Here is a 25,344-nt window from a genome sequence, read left to right on the forward strand (position 1 = left end):
ATCCACATGTACTGCTATGGAATGATTGCCAAGGCACACTGGTCACCAGAAAAAAAAAAAAAAAGTGTGTATGGAATGCCACCCTTCTCATTGTATAGATTATCTCTGAAAAACACCTAAGAAACTGGGAAGTGCCACCACTTCTGGGGAGGAAAACATGGGAGCATGAGATTAGATTCGTTTAGGAGTTATCTATTCAAAACACTCAACCAATTTTGAAAGAAGATTAATTCTCTAAGTTTTCCATACTCTGAGAGGAGTGAAAAGAAATAACTGGAATTCACATTTACCTCAATTCTAAGTAACGGAAGAGTTAAGAGACATGCCCAGGAACTCACAGGCATTGTGAGCAGAATTGGTACCAGTTATCCTAGTGTGCACTTTTTCTAAATGTTTGAAATATTTAACAAAAGACTTAAAAATATGTCTGCTTAAAAATATTGCCAGATTATTGAAGTATAGTACATTATATTTTCCCCAAAATAAACTATGTTTGGGAAAACTTTTTGTATTTTGCATTTTGTAGTTTAGTTTTTATGTTGTCAGCATCATTTCCACATTCAACATTTGCCCCTATATGTAAATTTTTATTTTTAACAATTTCCTTTGATAAGAGATTTTTCTAATCCTTTGCTTCCAATTTGAGGCTTTCATTGATAATTATTCCTATTTAGTTTCCATGTTTGGTGTTCACATACCCAAAAGTGTATGGGTAAATTTTTTTAAAGCAAAATAGACATGTTTTTAAATCACAAAAAATCATACACACACACACACACACACACACACACACACACACACACAGTATTCTGATTCCCAATCCACTGCTTTTCTGACTCTGCAGTCTTTAGTAGCCAAAGGTGTAAAAGAATACACTCCTTGTTATCTCCTAAAGACATGATGATGACTGTCCTTGTTTTATTTATGGATTAAAAACTCCTCTCCTCCACTAGGTGGTTTTTATCTAAAGATCCTGCTTCCAAAGTCCTGCACTAACCACATTCAAACTGCTAACTGTAAGAATTAAAGAGTCCACATGGTGGCACTAGATACCTTTGGTCAAAGTCCATAACCCAGTAAACTATTTCTAAAAAACAGGGATAGAGAAGAGCCTCAGGCATTAGCAAAGATTAAAAATTAAAGCTAGTATGAAAGACATCTTGTTCCTGTCTGGAGGGATGGCTGCCCGCCAAAACATATTTGAAGCTCTAATTACATACTTAAAGACATCCAAAGTGCCAGGCAAATGTTACAGACTCCTATGATGAAGCCTATTTCTTCCAGTGGCAAACACACCTGTTCCTTTGGACATACTTTCATTACAACATACTTCCACATTCTTCCTCCTAATACACATTTCGCCCCGTCCATCTCCATCTCTCTCCCTCTTACACACATGTACACGTATGCATGTACGCACTATGGAGTATATTTGTTGGTGATTTTTTTTTTGGGGGGGGGCAGATTCATAATCACATCCCTGTTAAATAATATTTAAAGTGCACAATCGTTGCCTGTATTCATCTTTTTTTAAGTTCCCAAATTTCAATAGTTTATGAATATCCTACAAGAAGGACTAAAACTGGGACACCTGCGTGGCTCAACGGTTGAGCGTCTGCCTTTGGCTCAGGGCCTGATCCTGATTCCCGGAATCAAGTCCCACATTGGACTCCTTGCATGGAGCCTGCTTCTCTGGGTGAATGAATGAATGAACAATGAATAAATAAATATTTTTTAAAAAGGAATAAAACTTGGTGGGTTGTCTCAACTCAGATGATAAATATCTTAAAATTCATCACAAAAAGGTCTATTTCTGATCTCTTAACAATCTTATATTAATTTATAACAGACTGGGAAATTTCATTGCTAGTCTTTTACATACAGGCAATTTTAAAGGATAATGGTGACTAATTTTGAATAGATTTTCAGCAAATATGCTTCAGAAATGCCTAAAGAAAGAAAAGCTAAAAAGCTTAGTAATCAAAGACTCTTTTTTTAAAATGTCCATTATCATAGCTTTATTTTAAGCTAAAGATCTCCTAGAGATGATTTAATAAATGTGCTGCCTTGAGTATTTTTACAACACACAGATTTGATGTGATCTATTCATTCAGAAACAATTTTTTGTGCAGACACAAGAATTTTTCCCATGACAGTAAGTGTATGTGTTGTGCATCTGATTCAACAAACCATAGCCAGCACCTTCCATGCCTATAATCTACTTTTTAAAATGAGCATTTAATTCAAAAGCACATTGCACAGAGTAAACCAGAAGACTTAAATGACCCTACCCCAATAATATATTGTAGTATAAGCTAATGATAAAAGTATTTTTATATGTGAAACACCCGAAAGATTAATGGGTAGATGCCTTTTCACAGTATTTTCAGAAGCAATGATTATGGTCCTGCTAAGCCCAGGGTTTCTCAGAATTTGAAGGGAAGAGAAATTTTAAAATATATCAATAAAATTGAGAACTTATTCCAGTCTCAGGCTAACTCCAGTGATGTAGGGAAAAAGGAGTGTGAGCAGTGAGGTCAAGTCTACCACATGCCCAAGAGCTGACAATCCTCTGCACAAGTTCAAGAAGTCCAAGGCAGATCACGTGCAGACAGATGACTCATAAAACGACAGCCACTCACCATCAGCATTGAAAATAACACTTCAGAGAAAGACAATTATCGTATAATCTCACCCATATGTGGAATTTAAGAAAACAGAGGAGCATAGAAGAAGGGAGGAAATAAATAAAACAAGATGAAATCAGAGAGGGAGACAACCCATTAAAGATTCTTAATCATAGGAAACAAACTGAGGGTCGCTGGAGGGGAGGGGGGTAGGGGAATAAGGTAACTGGGTGATGGGCATGAAGAAGGGCACGTGATGTAACGAGCACTGGGTGTTATATACAACTGATAAGTCACTGAACTCTACCTCTGAAACTAATAATACATTGTATGTTAATTAATTGAATTTAAATAAAATTTGAATAAAAGAAAAAAAGTTAACACCTTAGTGCTGACGTGTGTCCTTTTCCCAGAATCTCCAACTCACAACCAAACCATCTGCAGACAAGACTCAGAAACTGTTTTATTAAATTGAACACAAAATACCTGTTATAATAATGTCAAGCTTTTATCAGAAATCAGTACATAAGTGAGGATACACAGCCAAAATGAGCCATCAACATAAGCAGTGTAAATTTTAAATATCTTTTGGATTTCTATATTCAATATGCTGAAGAAAATGAAACCAAAAAAAGCGATTTCAATTTTACAATTCACAGCTGATTGATTTTAATCCCATGACACTTTTGTCATTTTACAGCCCCAGAATGCAAACAGATTTCCAAATTAGTGACTGGCACTTAGCCCCAACAGCATACACAGATGTTAAACCCCTGTATGACATTTAGAAAAATTTTTAGGAAACAACCCCAATTTCATACAGTTCTGGCTGGCGTTTTTTAGCTATATCCTTTACTAGATTTTTTTCTAGTGAAATAGCAAAAGCAGTTTTAAAAATTTGCCATGCCATTAAATGAAGGGTTCTCCCTTGTTTTTTTTATGATTTTATTCTCTAATTTAAAACAATAACTACACTAAAATGCAATCTTAAAGGTGAAAGCAAAATCAGTTTGCTTCTGAATCTAGAGCATACAACTCAGAGAGGCAAGTTACTGCCCTAGCAGATACATGGAATGCTTTAGAGCAAAATTTGACATGCTCTAGTAAGGCATTTCAAAGCAGACACACCATACCCAAACTAAATTATTACAATCAGCTGAGGATACCACAAGGTGAACATCAATTAACACAGAATCAACATGAAATTCTTACAAAATGACACATCAATTTACAAAACCACAGAAAGGTGCTCAAGTACCAAAAGAAGGCAATGACCAGCCACTCTAAAAGAGTTTTGTTCCCGTAAATGCCAGATTTGCAGACTAGAAATAAACTTTATATGTGCTTTGCCCTAGGATATCACTCATCCTGACACATGGGGTTACTTTTCCTTAAAAAAATATATCATGTAGAGAATATACATTGAATTAGTGATATAGAACATTTATTTTCACTAGTGAGGGGGTCACTTAAGGACTTACATAGAAAAAGTCATGAGTAATCATGAAGATTATTTAAATGCAAAAAGAAATCTGATAAAACCTGCATTATTAGTTGGTATTAAACAGTGAAATGAGGTTTTTAGCAATTACACTGGCTTAATGAGGAACATGAACATGACCATGAAAAAAATCTTTAAAATCAAAGAATTGTGAAATGCCTAAAAACTAGTCTAATTAGTAAAAAATACATACTTTCATTTTACGGTCCCCAAAGGAATGTTCAGTTATCTTGGAAGCCATGATGCTTATCACAGAAGCACAAGAATATGAATCAGGAACAGTGAAGTTTCAATTCTGACTTATCCATTGAATCTTCATGACCTTGGAGCAAGTCACTTAAATTCTTCAGATTTTGTCCACAAAAAAATTGGCATAAAAATAAAGGCATATGTCAAAAAACTTTTTCCTAAACAGTACTAGAGTAAAGCTAAGGATGGTTACTAAGGCTCACAATTTCAACAACTCATTGTACAGTACAATCATTTTTGATCCTGCTAATTATGGCTAGAGGAAGGATGGGCAATGACACTTCTCAGGAATTCAAAGGCTTTAGATAACTTAATAGTTTCAACTTTCAAAACTACAAAATCTGTTCTTCTCAAGTTGTTTAAAATAGCTAATCACCTATGCATTTGACTCTACCTCTACGTTCTGGTAGAGCAGGTGAAAGTAATGAGAGACGTGGTATCATGGAGAAAAGCAGCAATAGAATGAATGAGGTATAATAAGCTCATTTAATAAACCTCAATCTGTAATTTACAGTTTTTTAAAGAAGCTGCATAGTTCAGCAAAAATACACCATAAAAGTGGGATAAAGAAAAAATTTTTATGGAATTTTAAAAAGGTATGACAACTAAGCTTTAAAATGACCAACATCAGAAAACTTGAGGTTGGAATGGAGCGGTCTTCCTTCACTTGCTAAGCACATATAAAAACAGAAATCAGAAGGCTTTTAAAGTCCACAAGAGAAAAAACTGTATGTTATTTGGTTCCAGTTATCAACTTTATACACTGCTTTTTAAAAGATAGTAATATTTAAGCAAATAATAAATTCTGGTTAATGACACCTATGTTGAAGTGTTTAAGGGAAATGTATTGTCTGAAATTTACACTGAAGTATGTATTTTAAAATACTCCAAGGACTGATGGATGGATATGTGGTAATACAAGCCTAGTACAGTGTTGATAGTAGAATTCACTGGTAAAATCTTTTCAACTCCAATGTATGTTTAAAATTTTCCATAAATAAAATTAATTTAGCCATGTTTAAAAGACTCAGGCAATTTAGAATTTTAAATTAATTGCAGTGGGAATTTTTGCTTATGGCCTCAAATCCAATTTGTGAAGATCCCTTCTTTAACAGAGAGATGAACAACACAATTAGTAAGTATTGTGGACAAGACAGTCTCTTCTTCACACACTACATTTGCAAGTAAATAATTCTCTCTACAGAGTAGACACGTTTGGAAAAGACCACTGGAATAAAGTTTTTCCAAACCTCAGTGTCAAGCCCTTCCCAGTCCATCATACCACTCTTCACTAAATAAAAATGCAACACAGATCAAGGTGAAAAATAATCTATGACTATTGCCAGCCTGGGATAACTGGATTTATTTTCAGGGTGTACAGTTCCTGATCAATAATGTTAACAATTTTATTCAGTATGAAACTGAAATTGCATTAAACAAAAAAGATGTAGAACACAGAATTCACACAGACCTTTGCTATTCCAAGCTTCTGTTTTACAAATTGTGATTAATGGCAATAATTCTATCATCTCTTCTCTCTGCGAAATGCTAAAACTTGCTAAAGGCACTCATATTCTGGGCTTAACGGAGACAGGGTCACATGTCAGGCCAGTATTTTTTTTTTTTTTTTGGTAGCTACCCATAAAGGGAATTTACAAATGATCCTCCCATTCATAATGGGAAGAAAAAGTCAAACAGCTATCAGTAGAAACATCATATGAGAAGCTATTTACACAGCTATTTGTCCATTCCGCTAGATTGATAGTAACAGCTTACAATGATAAAGCCAAGAAAAACACAAACCAAGAAAAACAAAAACAAAAGCAACAACAAAATACTATTATGTATGAAACTCCTGAACAATAATTTGGCTGGTAAAAAAAAAAAAAATAGTTGGTCAGGTGGAATATTTTTTAAGCATTTGTTCAAAAGCCTGCATTAAACTTTTGCCTATACTGACAAAATATTACTATTTCTAAAGAATCTCTAATGTCCTATATACACCTCACCAAACTCTTTAGGGAGCACTTTCAGCCTACATTTCAATAATCAGGAGACCAAGTAAGTTCCGAATACACCATCCCTAGGCCTCTCTGTAGAGGATACAATGCCTAACAGTTACCTATCTCCCCTGACACGGTAAGATTCATTTTACACAGGTCACTGGATAGTCCACAAACTGCAGTTGCTCATGGTCCCAGCCAATTCCGGAATAAAGGAATCATCAATCCCATTGCTAATCCTTAGAATCTATCTACAGAGGAAGGTTTAACCAAATATATGTTTATATATGTTTATATATAAACATGAAATATATATTTCTATTACCCTCATTGAAAATGTAGATAGGTAGCTATAAACAAGCATCTCAGTTCTGTAAAATAAGGTAGAAGGAAGATCTAATGCTTCCCTTCAGCTGTGTAAGTCAGAGGAATGTAAGAATGATCTCAGACAGCCATGATTCTTCACTCAATCTCAGAGTTTCAAAAAATCCTAAATGGTTTTCCAAGTTTAATGACTAATTAGAAGGGAAAATAATGAGGAAGAGTTGGAGAAGGAACTTTTTCTAAATGAATGATATAATGATATAAAATATTATTCATCTTGCAGAATTCAGTGCAATAAGAGACAGGCATACACATGTAATAAAAACATGCACATATTTACAAGTTGCAGTACATGATATACAAAGACAAGACCAACAAAGTGTCTTCTGTTCAGTGTGGAGTCAAGGGGATTAACACTGCACACTCAGGTTTGTAGCTTACTTTTTGAAAAAAACACTTCAAAGGCATATGCAATCCCACCTTTTAATTGGAACACAGAATTTTTCCTTTACAACTTCTTGCCCTCAATATCTTAAAAAGAGTTTCTAATTGTTACCTTCTAACATTGACTTAGAATGACAAGTTACACAAAGATATTCACAGAGAAAAGAGACTTTGATGCTGTGAGTTCTCACAGACAATTACTGAAATCTACTGGCTTGACTAAAGGTCTTCCATTGTTTAGGTCTCTGTCGGTCCTTGTATACAGCATATAAAAAGATACTAACGTGACTCCTGGGCAGCACAGGGTGCAGATTCTAGAGCACATTACAAAGCAAGACTGGACTTCACAAAAGGAAACCAACAGAGATCATGTATCACTGACTATGGTAGCAACAACGGCCTTCTTTGACAGGGATAAAAAAAAAATACTGTCTATAAGGAATGCATGAACATGAGAAATTGTACCATGCAGAGATGTATTTATTTAGGTATTTCCTTTCTGACAACCTCTGTCACCCTTTGATTTACCTATGGAACACAAGAGAATATTGCAAGGTAACAAGCCCAAAAGAACTGTCATAGAGATTGGTGATTGGGCAGGGGGTAAGGGAGGTGTGTATGTAACCTCCATAAATGATCATGGATGTTATCAACTTCTTACAGTTTGGAAATTAAGGAGCAAACCGAGTTATTGTAGGCAATATGGTATCTAAAGTGTCATATAAAACAAACACATAGCTCTTTTTTAGTGCAAAGAAATACAAGTAAGAAATAACACTATAAATCTAACTTTTTTCTTTAAAGAAAATGCATTTATGCATTCATAACATCCTTTAAGGGCACTGGGAGACTGGAAACCTGAATATGCAAGGCCAAGAAAAACACCAAGGCCTTTAAGTCCACTACTTTTTATATATAGGTAATGAAATTGTTAAGTGGGGAGAGTGGGGGAAATCCTTCCTTTAATTTTATATGCCAAGGAAAAACTGAAAGTGGGTGGATAAATGCCACTTTTACAAACTGTAAATTCTTATCCATAACCTTTTACTATTACCTGAAATAAGGATCCAATGAAATCTTCTCTATGGTATCACATGAATATATATATATGTGTGAGTGCATATATGTATATAAGTACATACATACACAAATACCCATGTGTGTGTGTACTACACACACACACACACACACACACAGACATACAGAGAAAGGGGGAAAAATAAGATTTTTAAATAATTATAGAACCAAGTGGCCAGCACTGTAATATTAAAATCTACCAAAAATTATATGTAGCAGCAAAATGAGTAACCTACTGACCAATAAAATAAGCTCTAAATTGCCCTAATCAGTTGTATAAAAGGATTATTATATTTAGAGTCACAGGTCTAGATAGAATCTCAATAATGTTATTTCATTCTCCAGTTTCCAAGAGGAAAAAAAATTGACTAAACAATTCTATTTTTCAAAAATCACTTCAACAGAAGAGCAACTTGATATTTTACCAGAAGTTAATCCCAAAACTGAATTTTAAATATGGATCTAGATTGCCAAAAAATTGTTCAGAAGTATTAAAGGAAAGGAATGATGATTATAATTTCCTTCTCCTTATCTCGTTGCCTATAGAATTCTCAAAGGAAAAATAGGAGTTTTATTTTTAATTAGTAATATAAGCAATCAAATGTGAATTGACTATAGTGCCAAGATACTGCTCATAATAAACATCCTGGTGAAGGTGGCCTTTCAAAGAAAGTATGGATGAGCACCAGTCTTATCCATGTAAATATAGTAAGTAGATAAAATACAACTAATGAAAGTTCATAGGGTACTCAACTAGTTTACCTAGCCATACACTAGAGCTTCTTATTTTAAAAACAAAATAATAATAATAATAATAATAATAATACTGTTATAATTATCAGATACCGAAGTAATCCATAATGTATTTCTATGGCCTTTAAGGAAGCTGCATTATAAAGAAGGAAACCAAAGTTCATGTATTTTACTACTGAAAATGATGATACTAAAATTTGATCAACTTTTTTTCTAACTCCTCTCTATCTATGAAACAGTAAGATAGTAATAGTATTTTTCAGGACAGACAACAAACTGGCAAGACAGGAAAGAATATAAGTAAAACCTAAGGATCAGTTTATCGAAAAAGTCTGCCAAAACGAATATCAAGAGATCTAAACGTGTGATCAAGACCATCATACAAGTATGTTATTATCAATGAATAACTCTAAACTGAAAAATCAAATACATCTTTACATTTCCCAAAGCCATCTGAAAAATAGATTGTAAAAAAATAGCATATCTATCTTAAACTCATTGGATATTGGAAAAGGGGTCTTGGAAAGCCCATAACATAGTTGGGACATGAAAATGAGCTTATTAAACAAGCTAATTCAACTGAGGCAGGGTGGGGGTAAGGGGAGGAAGGAAGAAGGTGGCATTGAAACATGTAAAATCCACAACTGGAAATGAAATTTCACTGTTTGGAAGTCTATAAGCACACTGGAAGTGTATGAATCCAAGAAAATCTGCATTTCAATCAGTAATGGGAAGACAAGGGGAAAACATGTCCTGGGAAAGACCCGAATAGTTTTATAATAGTATATCCTACTGGCAAGGCATTGCGTTGAGGTGGTTTCTTGGGAAGCCAAACCTTGGGAAACCAAAATCTCTGCTTACCTGTTTTTACCGTTATCTGAAGTAAGAACTCAATAAAATTCTTAATAGTACATAAAATTAAAATTGCAAAGGAAGGTGAAATTTTTTAAATAGTTAAAGCTCTAAGTATCAAGCTACTAGTTGACCAGATCTTGGTCAAGATACAAAGTTATTTCTCATGGGGTAGGTAGGTCACATACTCTAAGTAGCTCAACACAACTGACCTGAAAACGCATCATGACCTAAGAAGCACATTCTTTTCCTTCCCCAGTTTTGACATCTCATGGTACCACTGCAGGTTACAAGTATTGACATTAAGCAGAGGAATGTACTCATATCAAAAGGACCACAAAAGCAGGGCTTGTTGACAGAAGGCAAACAACAGGCAGGAAAAGCTGCTCTATCTGAATACAAATACCACTATACATATCCCAGATTCTCCATCTCATTTCTGTACCGCTGTTCAGACACCTTGCTTTTATGTTGCTTGCTCTCTAAATGCTGTCGGAACTCCATCTCTTCACCGGCCCCAACATTACACATGGAGCAGTAAAACTGGCCACTTGGAGTAACACACATGGCCAGATCTCGTGGGATTCTCTGCCGAGAGCGGGGATTGAAGTAAGGACCTGCTAGAGCAAGAGATAAAAATAATGTATTCCCTTCAAAATATTCACTAAATAAATGACAATAGTCTGATTATCACTGTGATTTGTCATGCTAACATCAAATTATAGAATTCATTGATTCTCAGCTTTAAATGAAAGCAAAAGTAATATTTTTAAACTACAATTTTATATAGGTTCAATCTAAAAAGCTAAAATGATTACTCCAACTATTATCAGAAAGGTTACTGTAGAGCAAAACCCAAGCTCTAAATGACAGTGTCTCTTAAAAGTAAATAAAAATTTTTTAATTGTTTAACTTCCAGACATTATATGAAAAGTTTTATAATTATGCTAACTCTTTAACCCAAAAATTCTACTTCTAAGAATTATCCTAAGAAAACAGAATTCTTCCATGGAGACTTATCAACAAGGATATTATTTCATCAGTGTGCATACAAGTTTTTAAGAGAGGATGTGAGAAAAGGAGAGATCAAATACATGATTTGAAAAATTATGGTAATGAATGGAATGGAAAACCATGCAGTCACTATAAGTAATGAAAACCCTGATTTTCTTTGATTACATGAAAATGTGGTTATAATATGCTATTAAGTAAAATAAGAATATCACAAAATATAATCATATTTCTATTGTCTATATTTCTTTTTTTTTTTTTTTTTAATTTTTATTTATTTACGATAGTCACACAGAGAGAGAGAGGCAGAGACACAGGCAGAGGGAGAAGCAGGCTCCATGCACCGGGAGCCCGACATGGGATTCGATCCCGGGTCTCCAAGATCGTGCCCCGGGCCAAAGGCAGGCGCCAAACCGCTGCGCCACCCAGGGATCCCTCTATTGTCTATATTTCTATATTAGAATCTATTTCTATATTCTAATATACAGAGAGATGAGAATGACATATACAAAAATGGTAGAATTAGCAATTTTTTTTTTTTTTACATAACTGACTTCTTTTTTTAACTATGTTAAATTGAATTTACTGGACTGGTGCATTAAAAAAAAAAAGCTAATCTATAATTACTTGAATAAATTCTCCTTAAGCCTTCAAAATACTCATTGTGGCATTTTTATAGGTAAACCAAATTAGGTTTTTAGGTTTAAGGAGTTTTGTTTGTTTCTATTGAAGTATAGCTGACACACAATGTTACATTAGTTTCAGGTGTACAACAGTGACCGCACATCTCTATACATTATGCTGTGCTCATCACAAATGTAGCCCATCTGTCACCATACAACACTATTACAATACCACTGACTATATTCACTATGCTCTATCTTTTATACCCTGATTTCTTTGCTCCATAACTAGAAGCCTGTATCTCCCACTCGCCTTGACCACTTTGCCCAACCCACCCCCTCTTCCCTAACAACCACTTGTTTTCTGTATTTACTTAGCATAATACCCTCTAGGTCTATCCATGTTGTTGCAAATAGGAAGATCTCATTCATTTTCATGACTGGAGTAATATTCCATAGCGTGCATGTGTGTGTGTGTATGTGTGTGTGTGTGTATGCGCGCATGCACGCACCACACCTTTATCCATTCATTTATCAATGGATACTTGGGTGCTTCCATATCTTGGCTATTGTAAGTAACACTGCAATAAACACAGGAGTGCATGTATCTTTTAAAGACAGTATTTTGGTTTTCTTTGGGTAAATATGCAGTTATATAATAGACTTCTTAAGTTGGACCATTGCTTATTAATTTTTGCTTTTCTATTATACTAAATAAGACTTTTCTCAAAATATTATTTTCACTGTATCCTACAAAGTTTAATATATTCTTATTACTGCTTGATTTTAGGAATTTTTAATTTTTAATTTTCAGCATGATTTCTTCTTTAATCCAGGAGTTACTTACAAGTGTTTTAAAATTTCCAAACAAATGGAAATTTTGTAGGGTTTTTTAAAAATATCCTTTTTGTTATTGACCTCTCATTTAATTGTATTCTGGCTAGAAAACGTAGTCTAAATTGCCCTCTGTCCTAAAGTTTGTTTTATCTAATATTAATACGGCTATCTCAGCTTCCTTCATTTTAGCTGAATTTTTTTTATTTTTTTCATTTTTAAAATTTAAATTCAATTAATTAACATATGGAGCATTATTAGTTTCAGAGATAGAGTTCAGTGATTCATCAGATTTCTGTAACACCCAGTGCTCAATACATCTCAGCTGAATTTTTTAAGCAAATCTTATAATCTTTGTCTTATCTGGGACTTCAGTAAATTCACACTTACTATAATCACTGATACATGTTTCAACTCTTTTTTTTTAAGATTTTATTTATTTATTCTTGAGAGACACAGAGAGAAAGGCAGAGATATAGGCAGATGGAGAAGGAGGCTCCCTGCAGGGAGCCTAATAATAGGGACTCGATCCCAGTACCCCAGGATCATAACCTGAGTCAAAGACAGACACTCAACCACTGAGCCACCCAGGCATCCCTATTGTCCAACTTTTATTAATCATATCACATTATGTTTTCTATATATGTCCCTTTTTTCTAAGTTTCTCTTGCCTGTCCAATTAACTTTTTTTGGTTTTATTTTGGAGGTTTGTTTTGTTTTTTATTTATTCATGAGACACAGAGAGAGAGGCAGAGACACAGGCAGAGGGAGAAGCTGGCCCCTCGCAGGGAGCTCAAAGTGGAACTCAATCCCAGGACTCCAGGATCAAGCCCTGAGCCAAAGGCAGATGCTCAACCACTGAGCCACCCGGGTGTCCCAACTTTTTTTGTTTTTCATTTGACTTACAATTCACATGAATTACCTCTGCTGGTATATGTGTGCATTGGAGGCTGTGATAGGGGGATGATGAAGGACTATTCAGAGTCAGAAAATACAGAAAACACTCCTCTAAAGGAGCACTTCTCAACTAAAGGTGTATATCAGAATCACTGAGGAAGCATTTTCAAAACATGTATGTCTGGGTCCCACTCCAAATTTACTGACTGAAAATCCTTTAAGCCACAGGTCAGGCATGTGTATTTTATAAAAACTCCCCCAGTGATTCTGATTTACTACCCCAGTTAAAATCTACTGCTTAATCTTTTTTATTTTCCCCAAAAATTGAAGATTTAACATGGTACAACTTTAAACCCAAATAACCCATATTTATAATGCATTTTACATTTCTCGGCTGGCAAACACCAGAAACTGTATAAAGGGACCATGAGCAGAGACCTTAAAACATAAACTCTAATTTAAAATCAAAATAAACAATATACTAAACCAAAAATAAATAAATAAATATGACCTGAAATAAACACCAGCTTGAAAAGCCACTAGACAAATTGATCAGACTGATGAACTAAACTCAAATTCTCAGGGCTGTTACCATTAAAGGAAATAAAAATAAAGAAGACCACTTGCAGAATGTAGTCAAGGTACATGGAAAATCCACAAGATACCTGAATTATTCTGTACTGTATACATATTATTCCTCCTATTAGGCATCATCTTATACTCATTCCCTTCTTTCCGGGTCCGCCGCTGACCAGCCTCTGAGGCTTCCCTGGAGAAAAGAAATTTTAAAAGCGTGAGACTTCTAAACAAGGATTTCTTTCAACTCTTTTTCTCTAAAGATAGTCAGTCTTACACAACACTTTGGCCTGAGAGAAAATGGCAATACCTACGAGAATGAGTTACTCTGAGCTTCCGCCAGCCGCAGCCTCTTGGCATGATTCTTCCCTTGATAGTGAGCCTGAGCCACAGCCGGAGAACTAAAGGAGGCGTCACAGAGCTTACAGTAATCGTTCTCTGTGGCCAGGATCACTCTGCCTCCTGGCTTAAAGGAACCCATCTGACATCAAAGACACAAGAGACAAAGTTAAAAAAAAAAAAAAAAAAAAAAAAAGGTGGAGCTTATTCCCTCTTCCCCTTCAAAGTTTCTTCTAAGAGTTGAAAAATAAGCAAAAGTTATGATAAGACTGCAAGCACTCAACTTTATACGGAAAGGATGTACTTCATTCCAGAAAAACAACAACAAAGAGAAAAAGGAAAAAAGGCTAGGAGCCCCCATCACAGTTTTGTATTATGATCACCTATGTACCAAACCGGTTATTTGGTATCTCCAATGGCTTGTTTGGCTTGTTTCTATCTCCATGGAGACATTTTTTTAAAAATGCATAGAAGATACAGGAAGGTAAAGGGAAAGCCGAAAATCACATGACCAGAAAGGTAAAGTCCTTCCAGAATCCATCAATAAATATTTACTGTTTATAGGACTTGCTACCAAATGCAGAAAAGATATGCAGACATATATTCACAAATGAGCCTCTGTTCCCCAAAAAGTCTACAAATTAGCTACAGATATAACATATCTAGGGAAAAATAACTAGCAGATTCAGGCAACTGTAATTCAGGCTGAGAAACAAGTTCAGAGAAACCTACCACATACTGTTGGGTTAACAAAAATAGACATACTAGATTTTAGCTAGAGGAGAATAAAATACATAATAAAGAGACTGGAAGCATATCCTATCAGGGCCAGTTGAAGAAACAGCACTGTTTTCACCTGGATAGGCAGATTTTTCTAGGGGGACAGAAAAGCAGTCTCCAAAAATCACAAAGGGCTACGCTATGAAAGAAGGTTATGGCTGTTTGCTCAGGGAGGGGAAGCCAGCTGAAAACAATCCCAAGTGGGGAGTGGCTGTCCTGTCCAGAGCAGCCTTCAAGAATCGGCCCTGAAAACTGCTCAGCCTGAAAATCTGTGTAGGTATTTTCCTATTCTCTGATTCTGTTTTTATCTTTTCTCATTTACCCCACAAATTCATGAGGTTGGAGGAACAGATATTGCCATTCACGTTTTAAATACTGGAAAACTGACATTCAGAAAAGTAAAATTATACCACGGCAGCTAGGAGTAGAGGTCCAAGGTTGAAAGAAATTCTTGTTCCACCACTTCACAAGATGCATAACACCATGGACAAGTTACTTAGTTTATCTGAGCTTCTAATAAGCTTCCAAGTGAGACAAATGCTGCCGGCCCATGAATTACACTCCCAGTAAGAAGGTCAATACCTCTAATTTATTGGAAACATTAAATGAAGTTCAGGACCCAGGACTAGAATGAGGCAAGGCAAACATTTGCCAAGGGCAAGAAATTTAAAGGTGCGTCAAAAAACTCAGCAATCAAGATAAATAATATTTTAATGGAACATTTATACAAATCAAACCGAATATAAAAAATCACTGTAAACAAAATAGCAAAATGTTAAATAAAGACAGGATCAGTAACAGTGCCATGACAAGCAATACTGCAGCCTGAGGCAAATCAATAATACTTACCTGTCTTTAAGTTTTTGACACTTTGTTTACCACTGATTTTTTCACATTAATTTGGATTTTTAAAATATTACATTAAAATATTTATCTTTATTACTCAGTGTTTTGGCTCCCTCTTAAATTTTGTGCCTCAGTCAAGTGCATCCTCACCTCACCTTAGTCCCAGCCCTGAATGAAGTAATGCATGAAAAGTGCTTAGAGTGTCTGGCATAGTAAGTACTCAATTAGAGTTATTATTATTTATGACCACGTATTGTTCTATGGACAAAGACAGATTAAGGAATGCAATACATATTTCAGAGGCTATTAAAGTACAGCACTATCTGCCTAAAACACCTGCTTTATCTACCAAACAGTGAAAGGAACTTGGATCTCAAGTATGTGTCAGTATACTAAAGTTCAGGAAAAGTTTACACAGGCAATCTCCACAGAGGTAAGAAAGGGGCAATCTCAAAAAACTGACCTTGCTGGAAGGCAAAATATAAAGTAAATGGGATTAACTACTCTAAAGATAATAAATACTGAAAAACCTCTCTTGTCATTCAGGGCACAGCCTAGACATTCAGGGTCCTTTGACCCAGAATTCTGAGAAATGCATAGAGAAAGGTACAAGTGACAATTTTTCTTTATTTCATGCATCACAACCAAAGCCAATGAGAAATCTCAAGGTCATGGATGTTGGCATGCTTTACATCCAGCACCACAGTTCGAGGCATTATAAGTGCCAAGAAGAACCTTTCAGGAGTATTTGCCCAACTGCATCTTGACAGGCCATGGATGACAAATTTCACCTGTGACCCTGTGTGCAGAGGACACCTCCCACCCCGACACATGTGCCTCACCTGCGGAGCAACAGGAACAGCTGGAGGAGCCACAGGTTCTACCACATTGCTCATTCTGGCAGGAGGAGGACAACTGTTGGCTGCATAGTAATTTCGGAGTTTCTTACCATGATTTTTACCCTAGAAGTAAAATAAAATGACTAATCACCATGAAAAAAAATCTGTCAACTCAAATTAATATATTCACTAAAAAAGGGGGGGGGGGAGGTGGAAACCCCAAGCATTTTGTTCTTTCAGATATATGCAACACTGGGTCAAACAGCCCACTAGATCTTAAGGTAAGAGTCTACTCCTTGGTTCTAACAGAATGATTTATGTGGGAAAGACAAGGGAACAAAGCCAAAAGAAATTAATTTCCTATATATTTCTAGAAAAGTATCGCACTTTCCAGTGACCTATTTCCTCCCCCAACTTGTTGCCATTCATATGCTACTGCCTAAATACGAATCTTATTACACTGTGATCTAATCTATAAGTCAGTAATGAAATGGATAATCCAATTATTTTTACAAAAATAGCACTTACAGAGTATCTTTTTTACTTGCAAAGGACTCTTGTGTGCATTAGCTCATTTGCTGCTCACAAAAATTTCTGTAAGAGGAATTTGTTAATATTATCCACATATGACAGCTGAGGAACTGCAATCCAGAAACTGTGGAGGACTTGCTCTGGCACGTTCCTTAATTTTTTTTTTTTTTTTTTTTTTTTGGCACGTTCCTTTAACTGGGCTAAGTAGTGGAGCCAGAGTTTGATGCAGGCCTCCTGAACACCAAAGCAAGACCCTCTGACTACTTCAGGATGGCCTCAGGAGGCACTGTGAACCTCTATTAAAATGCATTTGCCTTTCTCAGTATGTTTTGTTTAAGCAGTTATTCACATGATTATACTCCTTGAAATGACAAACTTGTGGGAAGGGTGAGTGGTCTGAAAGCATTCTAAATGAGGGTGAAACAATATGTCCTTCTTCAGACTGCACTGTAAACTTTAAACCTATAGGCAAACATTCAGTACCATCTATGATATGCTAAACCCCAGAAATAAAAAGGACTAGCACATGCCAAGAAGAGAAGAAAGATATGTAAGCTGTTAATTAGAGTAAGGGGAATAGTTCTACCTTCTGACCACTGGAATGCCCTAAAGGTGCTCTTGCCATGGTCCTGCTGACCTCCAGCCTCACATCTGTGGCTTCACTATATTCTAATTCTAGGCATGACACCATTGATACTCCCTTCTGTTGTCTCCTAGGATGCCTTCTTGTTCCCCCAATTCTCATTCTCTAAACACTGCAACATCCAAAGCTCCACCCTTGGCCCTCTTCTCCGTCTATGTTATTTTACCATGTCTGGTAAAATATAATTTAAAATATATTTGACAAGTTAGTAGCTCCCAAACTATCTATCTCTGTTATAGAATGAATCATTGTGTCCCACCAAAATTCATGTGTGGACATCTAATCCCAATGTGATGGTATCGGGAGGCAGAGCCTCTGGGAGGTGATTAGGTCATGTGGGTAACCACTGCCCTTATAAAAAGAAGCCCAAGAGCTCCCTCTCCCTCATTCTGCCATGTGAGGATCCAAGGAGAAGTTGGCTATCTATAACATGGAAGAGGACCTCACCAGAACCCATCATGCTATTACTCTGATCTTAGACTTTAGGCCTCTAGAACTATGAGAAAACTCATTCTAGCTCCAGGTCTTCCTTTTTGCCTAGACTGTTCTTCTCTCAGATCTTTGCATGGGTGGCTCCTTCTTACCTTTCAGTTCTTAACTCAAATGGCATCTTACTGAATCTGAAGTGTCTTGCCATTCTCCCCTACTCTGCACAACACATTCTCCATCACACTGCAAGTCTAGTTTATCTTAGTGCCACTTAGAATGATCTAACATGATACTGTTTACTTGTTTTTTTTTTCTCTTACAGTCTCTGGAATGTAAACTTCTTTAAAATAAGGATCTGTCTTGTTTACTCTTCTATCCCCAATGTCTAGAACACTTACTAGCATAGCATGGGCAATCAGATTTGTTGGGTAAATGAACCAAGTACTATAATGGGGATAATGAATAAACTTCCAGGAGAACAGAAAGAAGGAATTTCATACTTCTGTCTAAATGTATCAGAAAAAGTTTCCCTGAAAAGGGGAAAATCAAGTCATCTTTTAAAATGAGCAAAAGTTTACCAGGCAGGTAAAGAGCAAAGGGAAAGAAAATTGTGAACAGAGAAAAATACTATAATCAAAAGCCCAGCAAACAGTGTTGAGGAGCCACAAGGAGGGATAGTATCTGGATCCTTTGGGGAAGAGTAGGAGTTGAGATACATAGGAAGCTTGATGATGAAACAGATCTTGGACTTTAGAGGCAGAAAGGAGCCTCTGAACGACTTTAAGCAAAGTAGTTACATGACTGGATTGGGTTTGATAAAGATCAACTAGGGATTAGCATGGGGGGATAAATCAGAGTAGATCAAAGCTAGAGCTGGGTAGATAGAAGACAGCCAAGGACACAGCCCTAGGACAATATAATACAGAAAATGAGGATCCAGAAAAATGAGAATGCCTATCAAAAAAAAAAAAAAAAAGACAAGTGGGGCATTACGGAAGCCTAGAATAAGGAGTTCAAAAGAAGAGGCTAGCTACACAAAGATAAACTCAAAATGGATGAAAGATCTAAATGTGAGACAAGATTCCATCAAAATCCTAGAAGAGAACACAGGCAACACCCTTTTTGAACTCAGCCACAGTAACTTCTTGCAAGATACATCCACGAAGGCAAAAGAAACAAAAGCAAAAATGAACTATTGGGACTTCATCAAGATAAGAAGCTTTTGCACCGCAAAGGATATAGTCAACAAAACTAAAAGACAACCTACAGAATGGGAGAAGATTTTTGCAAATGACATATCAGATAAAGGGCTAGTTTCCAAGATCTATAAAGAACTTATTAAACTCAACACCAAAGAAACAAACAATCCAATCATGAAATGGGCAAAAGACATGAACAGAAATCTCACAGAGGAAGACATAGACATGGCCAACATGCACATGAGAAAATGCTCTGCATCACTTGCCATCAGGGAAATACAAATCAAAACCACAATGAGATACCACCTCACACCAAGAAAGGGAGACAGAACATGAGAGACTCCTAACTCTGGGAAATGAACTAGGGGTGGTGGAAGGGGAGGAGGGCGGGGGGTGGGGGTGAATGGGTATGGGCACTGAGAGGGGCACTTGAGGGGATGAGCACTGGGTGTTATTCCGTATGTTGGCAAAGTGAACACCAATAAAAAATTAATTTATTATAAAAAAAAAAGAAGAGTCTAGCTAGATACATTATGACCAGGAACTATACTTCTAGGTATCACCAAACAGAAACACACATTTAAGGAGATATCTATAAGAAGGTTCCCAGGAGGGACACACTGAAAAGTAAAAATAATTGAGGTGTCAGGGTACCTGAGTGACTCAGTTGGTTGAGCATCTGACTCTTGATGTTAGCTCAGGTCATGATCTCAGGTTCAAGGGATCAGGCCCCTCATCAGGCTCCATGCTCAGTGAGGAGTGCTTCTCTCTCACTCACTGTTTCCCTTTGCCCCTTCCCCTGCTTGCACACTCTCTCTCTCTAAAATAAATAAATCTTTTTTAAAAATAATTTAAGTGTCCATGTATAGGATAATGCATAAAGTATAGCCTATTCATAGAATGGAGCACTATGCAGTGGTAAAAAAGAAACATTCTAGGACCATGCATGGCACCATGAATGATTCTTGTAACAAAATGCTGAATGAAAAGAACAAGTTGCAAAATAATTTCTGTAAGAATCATTTTTAATATGGGAGTTAAAAACATGAAAACCACTACATATTAAATAAGAAAACATGTATGTAGAAAAGTGCAAAAGTAGTAATGGAATAAAATGCACAGAAGCCATGCCCTCCACATAAGTAGAAGTTATAGAATGCCCAGACTTCAAAATAACTAAAAGTTAAAAAAAGGGAAAAACACCAAATCCCAATAAGCCATGGCTCATGCTCCTGCCACAAGCATTCACAGGAAGCAAGAGCAGTCTGACAAAAACTGCAGGAAAGAGAAGAGGGAGCTAACAGCAGGCCTAAAAATGCTTTGAAGCCACAACCAGGAAAAATAAACCCACCCTAAGTTTGTGAATCCTAAAACATGATCTGGTGGAACAGAGCACTGACTGCTGCACAGGGGCTTAAATGTACAATTGATCACAAATGTAAAAGTGGCTTCTGGAAGAGAAAGAGACAAAAAGGAAGAGAGATCTGGCACCTTTTGGCAACTGAGAGGTGAAGGGGTAAAAAAGAAAACTAGCATCCTATAAGACAAAAAAGAGCAAAAAATTGGAGGGCATATAAACCACCAAAAAAAAACAAAAAATGAAGAAGTGAACTTTGCTACAGTTATAAAAGAGATTGCTATTGATTAACCACCCAAAAATCCACATAATGGAAAGATGAAAACTAATCAATTCTCTAGAAAGTTATTACCAAAAAATTAACACATCTCAGCAAGTGAACACCATCCCCCCAAAAACACATGAAATTGAAGAAAACCATTAATACAAACTCCAAATTGAATTAAATATATTCAAACAAGAATTTGGAAATATGAAAAATCACCTTCACCCAGGAATCCAAGATTACAAAGAAAAATAGCCAAAATAATAAGAAATTTAAAGTAGGGTAATTAAACTCAGGAAAGAAAAAAAGAGTTGTATCAAAAATGAGAAGTAAATATATGCCAAAGGAGAGTACACACAAATAAAAATGTAGTAAGAGGCACTGAAGAAAGACAGAAAGGCAATCAAGAAAATAAGACAATATAAGGAAGACACAGACATGGCCAACATGCACATGAGAAAATGCTTCGCATCACTGGCCATCAGGGAAATACAAATCAAAACCATAATGAGATACCACCTCACACCAGTGAGAATGGGGAAAATTAACAAGGCAGGAAACAACAAATGTTGGAGAGGATGTGGAGAAAGGGGAACCCTCCTGCACTGTTGGTGGGAATGTGAACTGGTGCAGCCACTCTGGAAAACTGTGTGGAGGTTCCTCAAAGAGTTAAAAATAGACCTGCCCTACGACCCAGCAATTGCACTGCTGGGGATTTACTCCAAAGATACAGATGCAGTGAAACGCCAGGACACCTGCACCCCAATATTTATAGCAGCAATGTCCACAATAGCCAAACTGTGGAAGGAGCCTCGGTGTCCATCGAAAGATGAATGGATAAAGAAGATGTGGTCTATGTATACAATGGAATATTCCTCAGCCATTAGAAACGACAAATACCCACCATTTGCTTCGAAGTGGATGGAACTGGAGGGTATTATGCTGAGTAAAATAAGTCAATCGGAGAAGGACAAACATTATATGGTCTCATTCGTTTGGGGAATATAAAAAATAGTGACAGGGAATAAAGGGGAAAGGAGAAAAAATGAGTGGGAAATATCAGAAAGGGAGACAGAACATGAGAGACTCCTAACTCTGGGAAACGAACTAGGGGTGGTGGAAGGGGAGGTGGGTGGGGGGTAGGGGGTGACTCGGTGACAGGCACTGAGGGGAGCACTTGATGGGATGAGCACTGGGTGTTATTCTATATGTTGGCAAGTAGAACACCAATAAAAAATAAATTTATTTTTTTAAAAAAAGAAGACAATATAAAGAAAAATTTTAAAGGGCTAAAGAGGAAGCAATGGAAATGGGAGACAGGTAAAGAAGGAATACCTTATATAAAATTAGAGTCCCTGAAGACAAAAAACAAAACAAATTAGTTCAAATAGAACTAATATTTGGAACTATAACCCAAGAAAAATGTCCAAAAGTAAGTGAAGACCTGAATCTACATATTGAAAAGGCATACCAGGTATCCAGGAAAATTAGAACAATCAGATCTGAAGTATATCTTTTAAAAGGTATGAGACTATAGGCTCTCTAGGGCAAAAAGATCAAATAACTTACAAATGCATAAGAATTAGAATGGCCTCCATAATATGTAAAACAAAGCAGTAGTTGAGAATCATTTTTTTTAACTTAATGAAAGTGTGAACTAAGGATTTTAAGAATAGCCAACCATCCCTATATCCAGGGTCAAGACTGTAGAAAAGCATTTTAAATATACACAACCCTAGGAATTCAATACTTGGCATGTTCCACTTAAGGAATCTTTTGGAGCTTCATTCAACCAAGAAATGATTGGGAAAACTTCTGCAAAAGGGCTAATGGTGAGTATTTTCATAGATATAATTGTAAATCAAAGACTAAATTAACGGTGGAAATGAGGGTGAAAGATTTATGTTCAAATATTACACATTATGACAAAATGGAAATAATGCAGCAAAAAATAGAAAAAGGAAGAAGATAGAATAAGTTCATTGATTCTGCAATAGAGATACATTAAAAACTGTCAAACCCAGATAGCAACACATTAAATAACTGAACAGGGTAGTAAAATCATTTAAAAATGTATAAAAGGGCACCTGGGTGGCTCAGTTAAGTGTTTGACACCCGATTTCAGCTCAGGTCATGAGATTGATCCTAGCATTGGGCTCTGTGCTGAGCATGGAGCATCCTTAAGATTCTCTCGCTCCCTTCCCCTCTGCTCCTCCCTGCCCCACTCACACACTTGCTCTCTTGCTCTCTCTCAGAAAATAAAAATAAAATAAAAATGTATAAATAGAGGAAAGAGAATGAACTACAAGGGATTGCAGGGTGTGACACTTTTCTATGTATACATTTTTGTATTGTTCTGACTTTTAGAACTATATTAGCACTTCACAAACTTAGAAAAAGAATCAAAGTCTGCAAGGATTGGGAAGGACCCAAAATGAAATATAAATATAAACAAACAAATAACTATATAAAAAAATTAATCACAAAACCATACTAAATGGGGAGAGGAAGAAAAAAACTATTCATTTGGTCTTAAAGTATCTCCCCCATGATACTTATTAAACACAAAAAGAAAAATAGTAACTTTACAAAATAAGAACCTTAGCAGGCAGCATCTTTGTAACATAAATAACTGTAAAATAGTATTTGACTATATATCATGCTAAAGACAAAAAGAACAATACACAAATGCTATCCCCTGCTTAGGTTTGTTTTTCATAGGTATATAGCTTACCAATCCCCAAACTATACATACTGAGAGAGAAAGAAAAAGTGTGTGTGTGTGTGTGTGTGTGTGTGTGTGTGTGTGTGTTCGTTCTGTGGTTAATGTGGTTAATAAAAGCCTACATTTTTCACTATCAAAGAAAGGAGTGAAACATGAATAAAAGATAGAAGGTTAGAATGAACATTGTCATGTTTTATTGAAATTGGAAGTATCAGTCAGAACTCAGCTTTCAATATATGTTCACATAAATATAAATGTGTATATATGTAGATAAATATTATTAGTTCTGTCACTGAGAGGATCTAAAAACAGTAACATCCCAGTAGTGAAAAGCATGCCCTGCACTCGGATTTTAGTTTCTAAATACCATTTTCCAATAAAAGAAACCTGGCTCCTTGAAGAAATGGCTGGCATGGGGAAAATACAAGAAAATCCTTGAATCTTTTGTTTTTAATAATTAAGGAAATATAACAAAAATTACAGGGATATGTTAAAAGGACACAAGCACCAATTTGAAGGGGCTCACACTGTTCAAATCTGTAACAAAATAAACATCAGGATAAATAATGATTCTAATAGATTATATACCAGAATAAAGTAAGAAACCATAATCTATGGTGACTGGATGAATGAATGAATGAAAACAGAAAGTTCTTCCTTAAAGTAGAATTCCAATCAATAAATGTAGAAAGAATAATCAAAACAGAAAAATCACCATTTGGCAAACACCACAGTAATAATCACTGTAGGGAAGAATCATCATTGGATGCCAAAATTACTGAGTGAAAATACCATGAGAAATAAAATATTCACATAGTAAAAAAAAAAAAAAATTCACATAGTCTCAAAGTATCTCCCCACATAAAACTTATTAAACACCAGAAGAAAAACAGTAACTTTATAAAGAAGAACCCTAGCAGACACCATCTTAACCAGTGATCAAAGTTAATAGTATCAGTGATACAAAATACTCACAACCTTCCTAATATGATGCACTAGGAAAGACAATACATCACTTCTGTGGTTTTCTTGCCAAAAAAAACAAACAAACAACAACAAAACATAACCTGAATTCAATCATGAGAAAACATCAATCAAAACCAAATTGGGATATTCTACAAAACAATTCTTCAAAAATCACAAGATTGTAAAAAGCAAAGAAAAATGAAACCTGTCCAGATTAAAGGAGGCAAAACAACCAACCACATGCAAAATTTCATCCTGGATTGGATTCTGGAACCAGAAATTAGATAATTGGTGAAATGTAGTCTGTAGATTAGATAATATTATTGATATCAGGGTTAATTTCCTGATTTTGATAATCGTAAGACAGTTATATAAGTATTAACATTTGGGGAATCTGGATGAGGTACATGCAGGAATTCTTTGTACTGCTTTTGGAATTGGTTTGTAAGTTAAATGTTAATCACTTAAAAGTTAATAAAATAAAATAAACTTGCCCAAACCTATAAGTAAATAGCAGAGCCAGGGCTATTCTCGTTCCAGAAACCATACCACCATGCTCCACTGCACCCTAGGAAAACCCAACAGTATTAAGGACATCTCAGGTACCACGAACTGTTCTAAATGTCATATATACTAATATGCAGGTATCATTAG

At 35.8% G+C, this 25,344-nt stretch overlaps 1 protein-coding gene across 6 annotated transcripts in view; it reads right to left on the reverse strand.

The window, feature by feature from the left end:
* Positions 1-3,066: 3,066 nt before the first annotated feature.
* The window catches only part of ZMAT3 (zinc finger matrin-type 3), a 47,908-nt gene continuing 25,630 nt past the window's right edge, over positions 3,067-25,344 (reverse strand). For 5 of the 6 annotated variants that reach the window (XM_038583400.1, XM_038583401.1, XM_038583402.1 and 2 more), the window contains 4 exons: positions 16,579-16,698; positions 14,086-14,252; positions 13,861-13,964; positions 3,067-10,450 (listed from right to left, as the gene is read on the reverse strand). In XM_038583400.1, coding sequence (XP_038439328.1) covers positions 10,239-10,450; positions 13,861-13,964; positions 14,086-14,252; positions 16,579-16,698 — 603 coding nt within the window. In that variant the 3' untranslated portion in view covers positions 3,067-10,238. The remainder of the gene's footprint in view (positions 10,451-13,860; positions 13,965-14,085; positions 14,253-16,578; positions 16,699-25,344) is intronic. The other variant, XM_038583404.1, reaches the window with a different exon arrangement.

This window comes from Canis lupus, chromosome 34, assembly GCF_011100685.1.
Source record: "Canis lupus familiaris isolate Mischka breed German Shepherd chromosome 34, alternate assembly UU_Cfam_GSD_1.0, whole genome shotgun sequence".
In the NCBI taxonomy this organism is placed as follows: domain Eukaryota; kingdom Metazoa; phylum Chordata; class Mammalia; order Carnivora; family Canidae; genus Canis; species Canis lupus.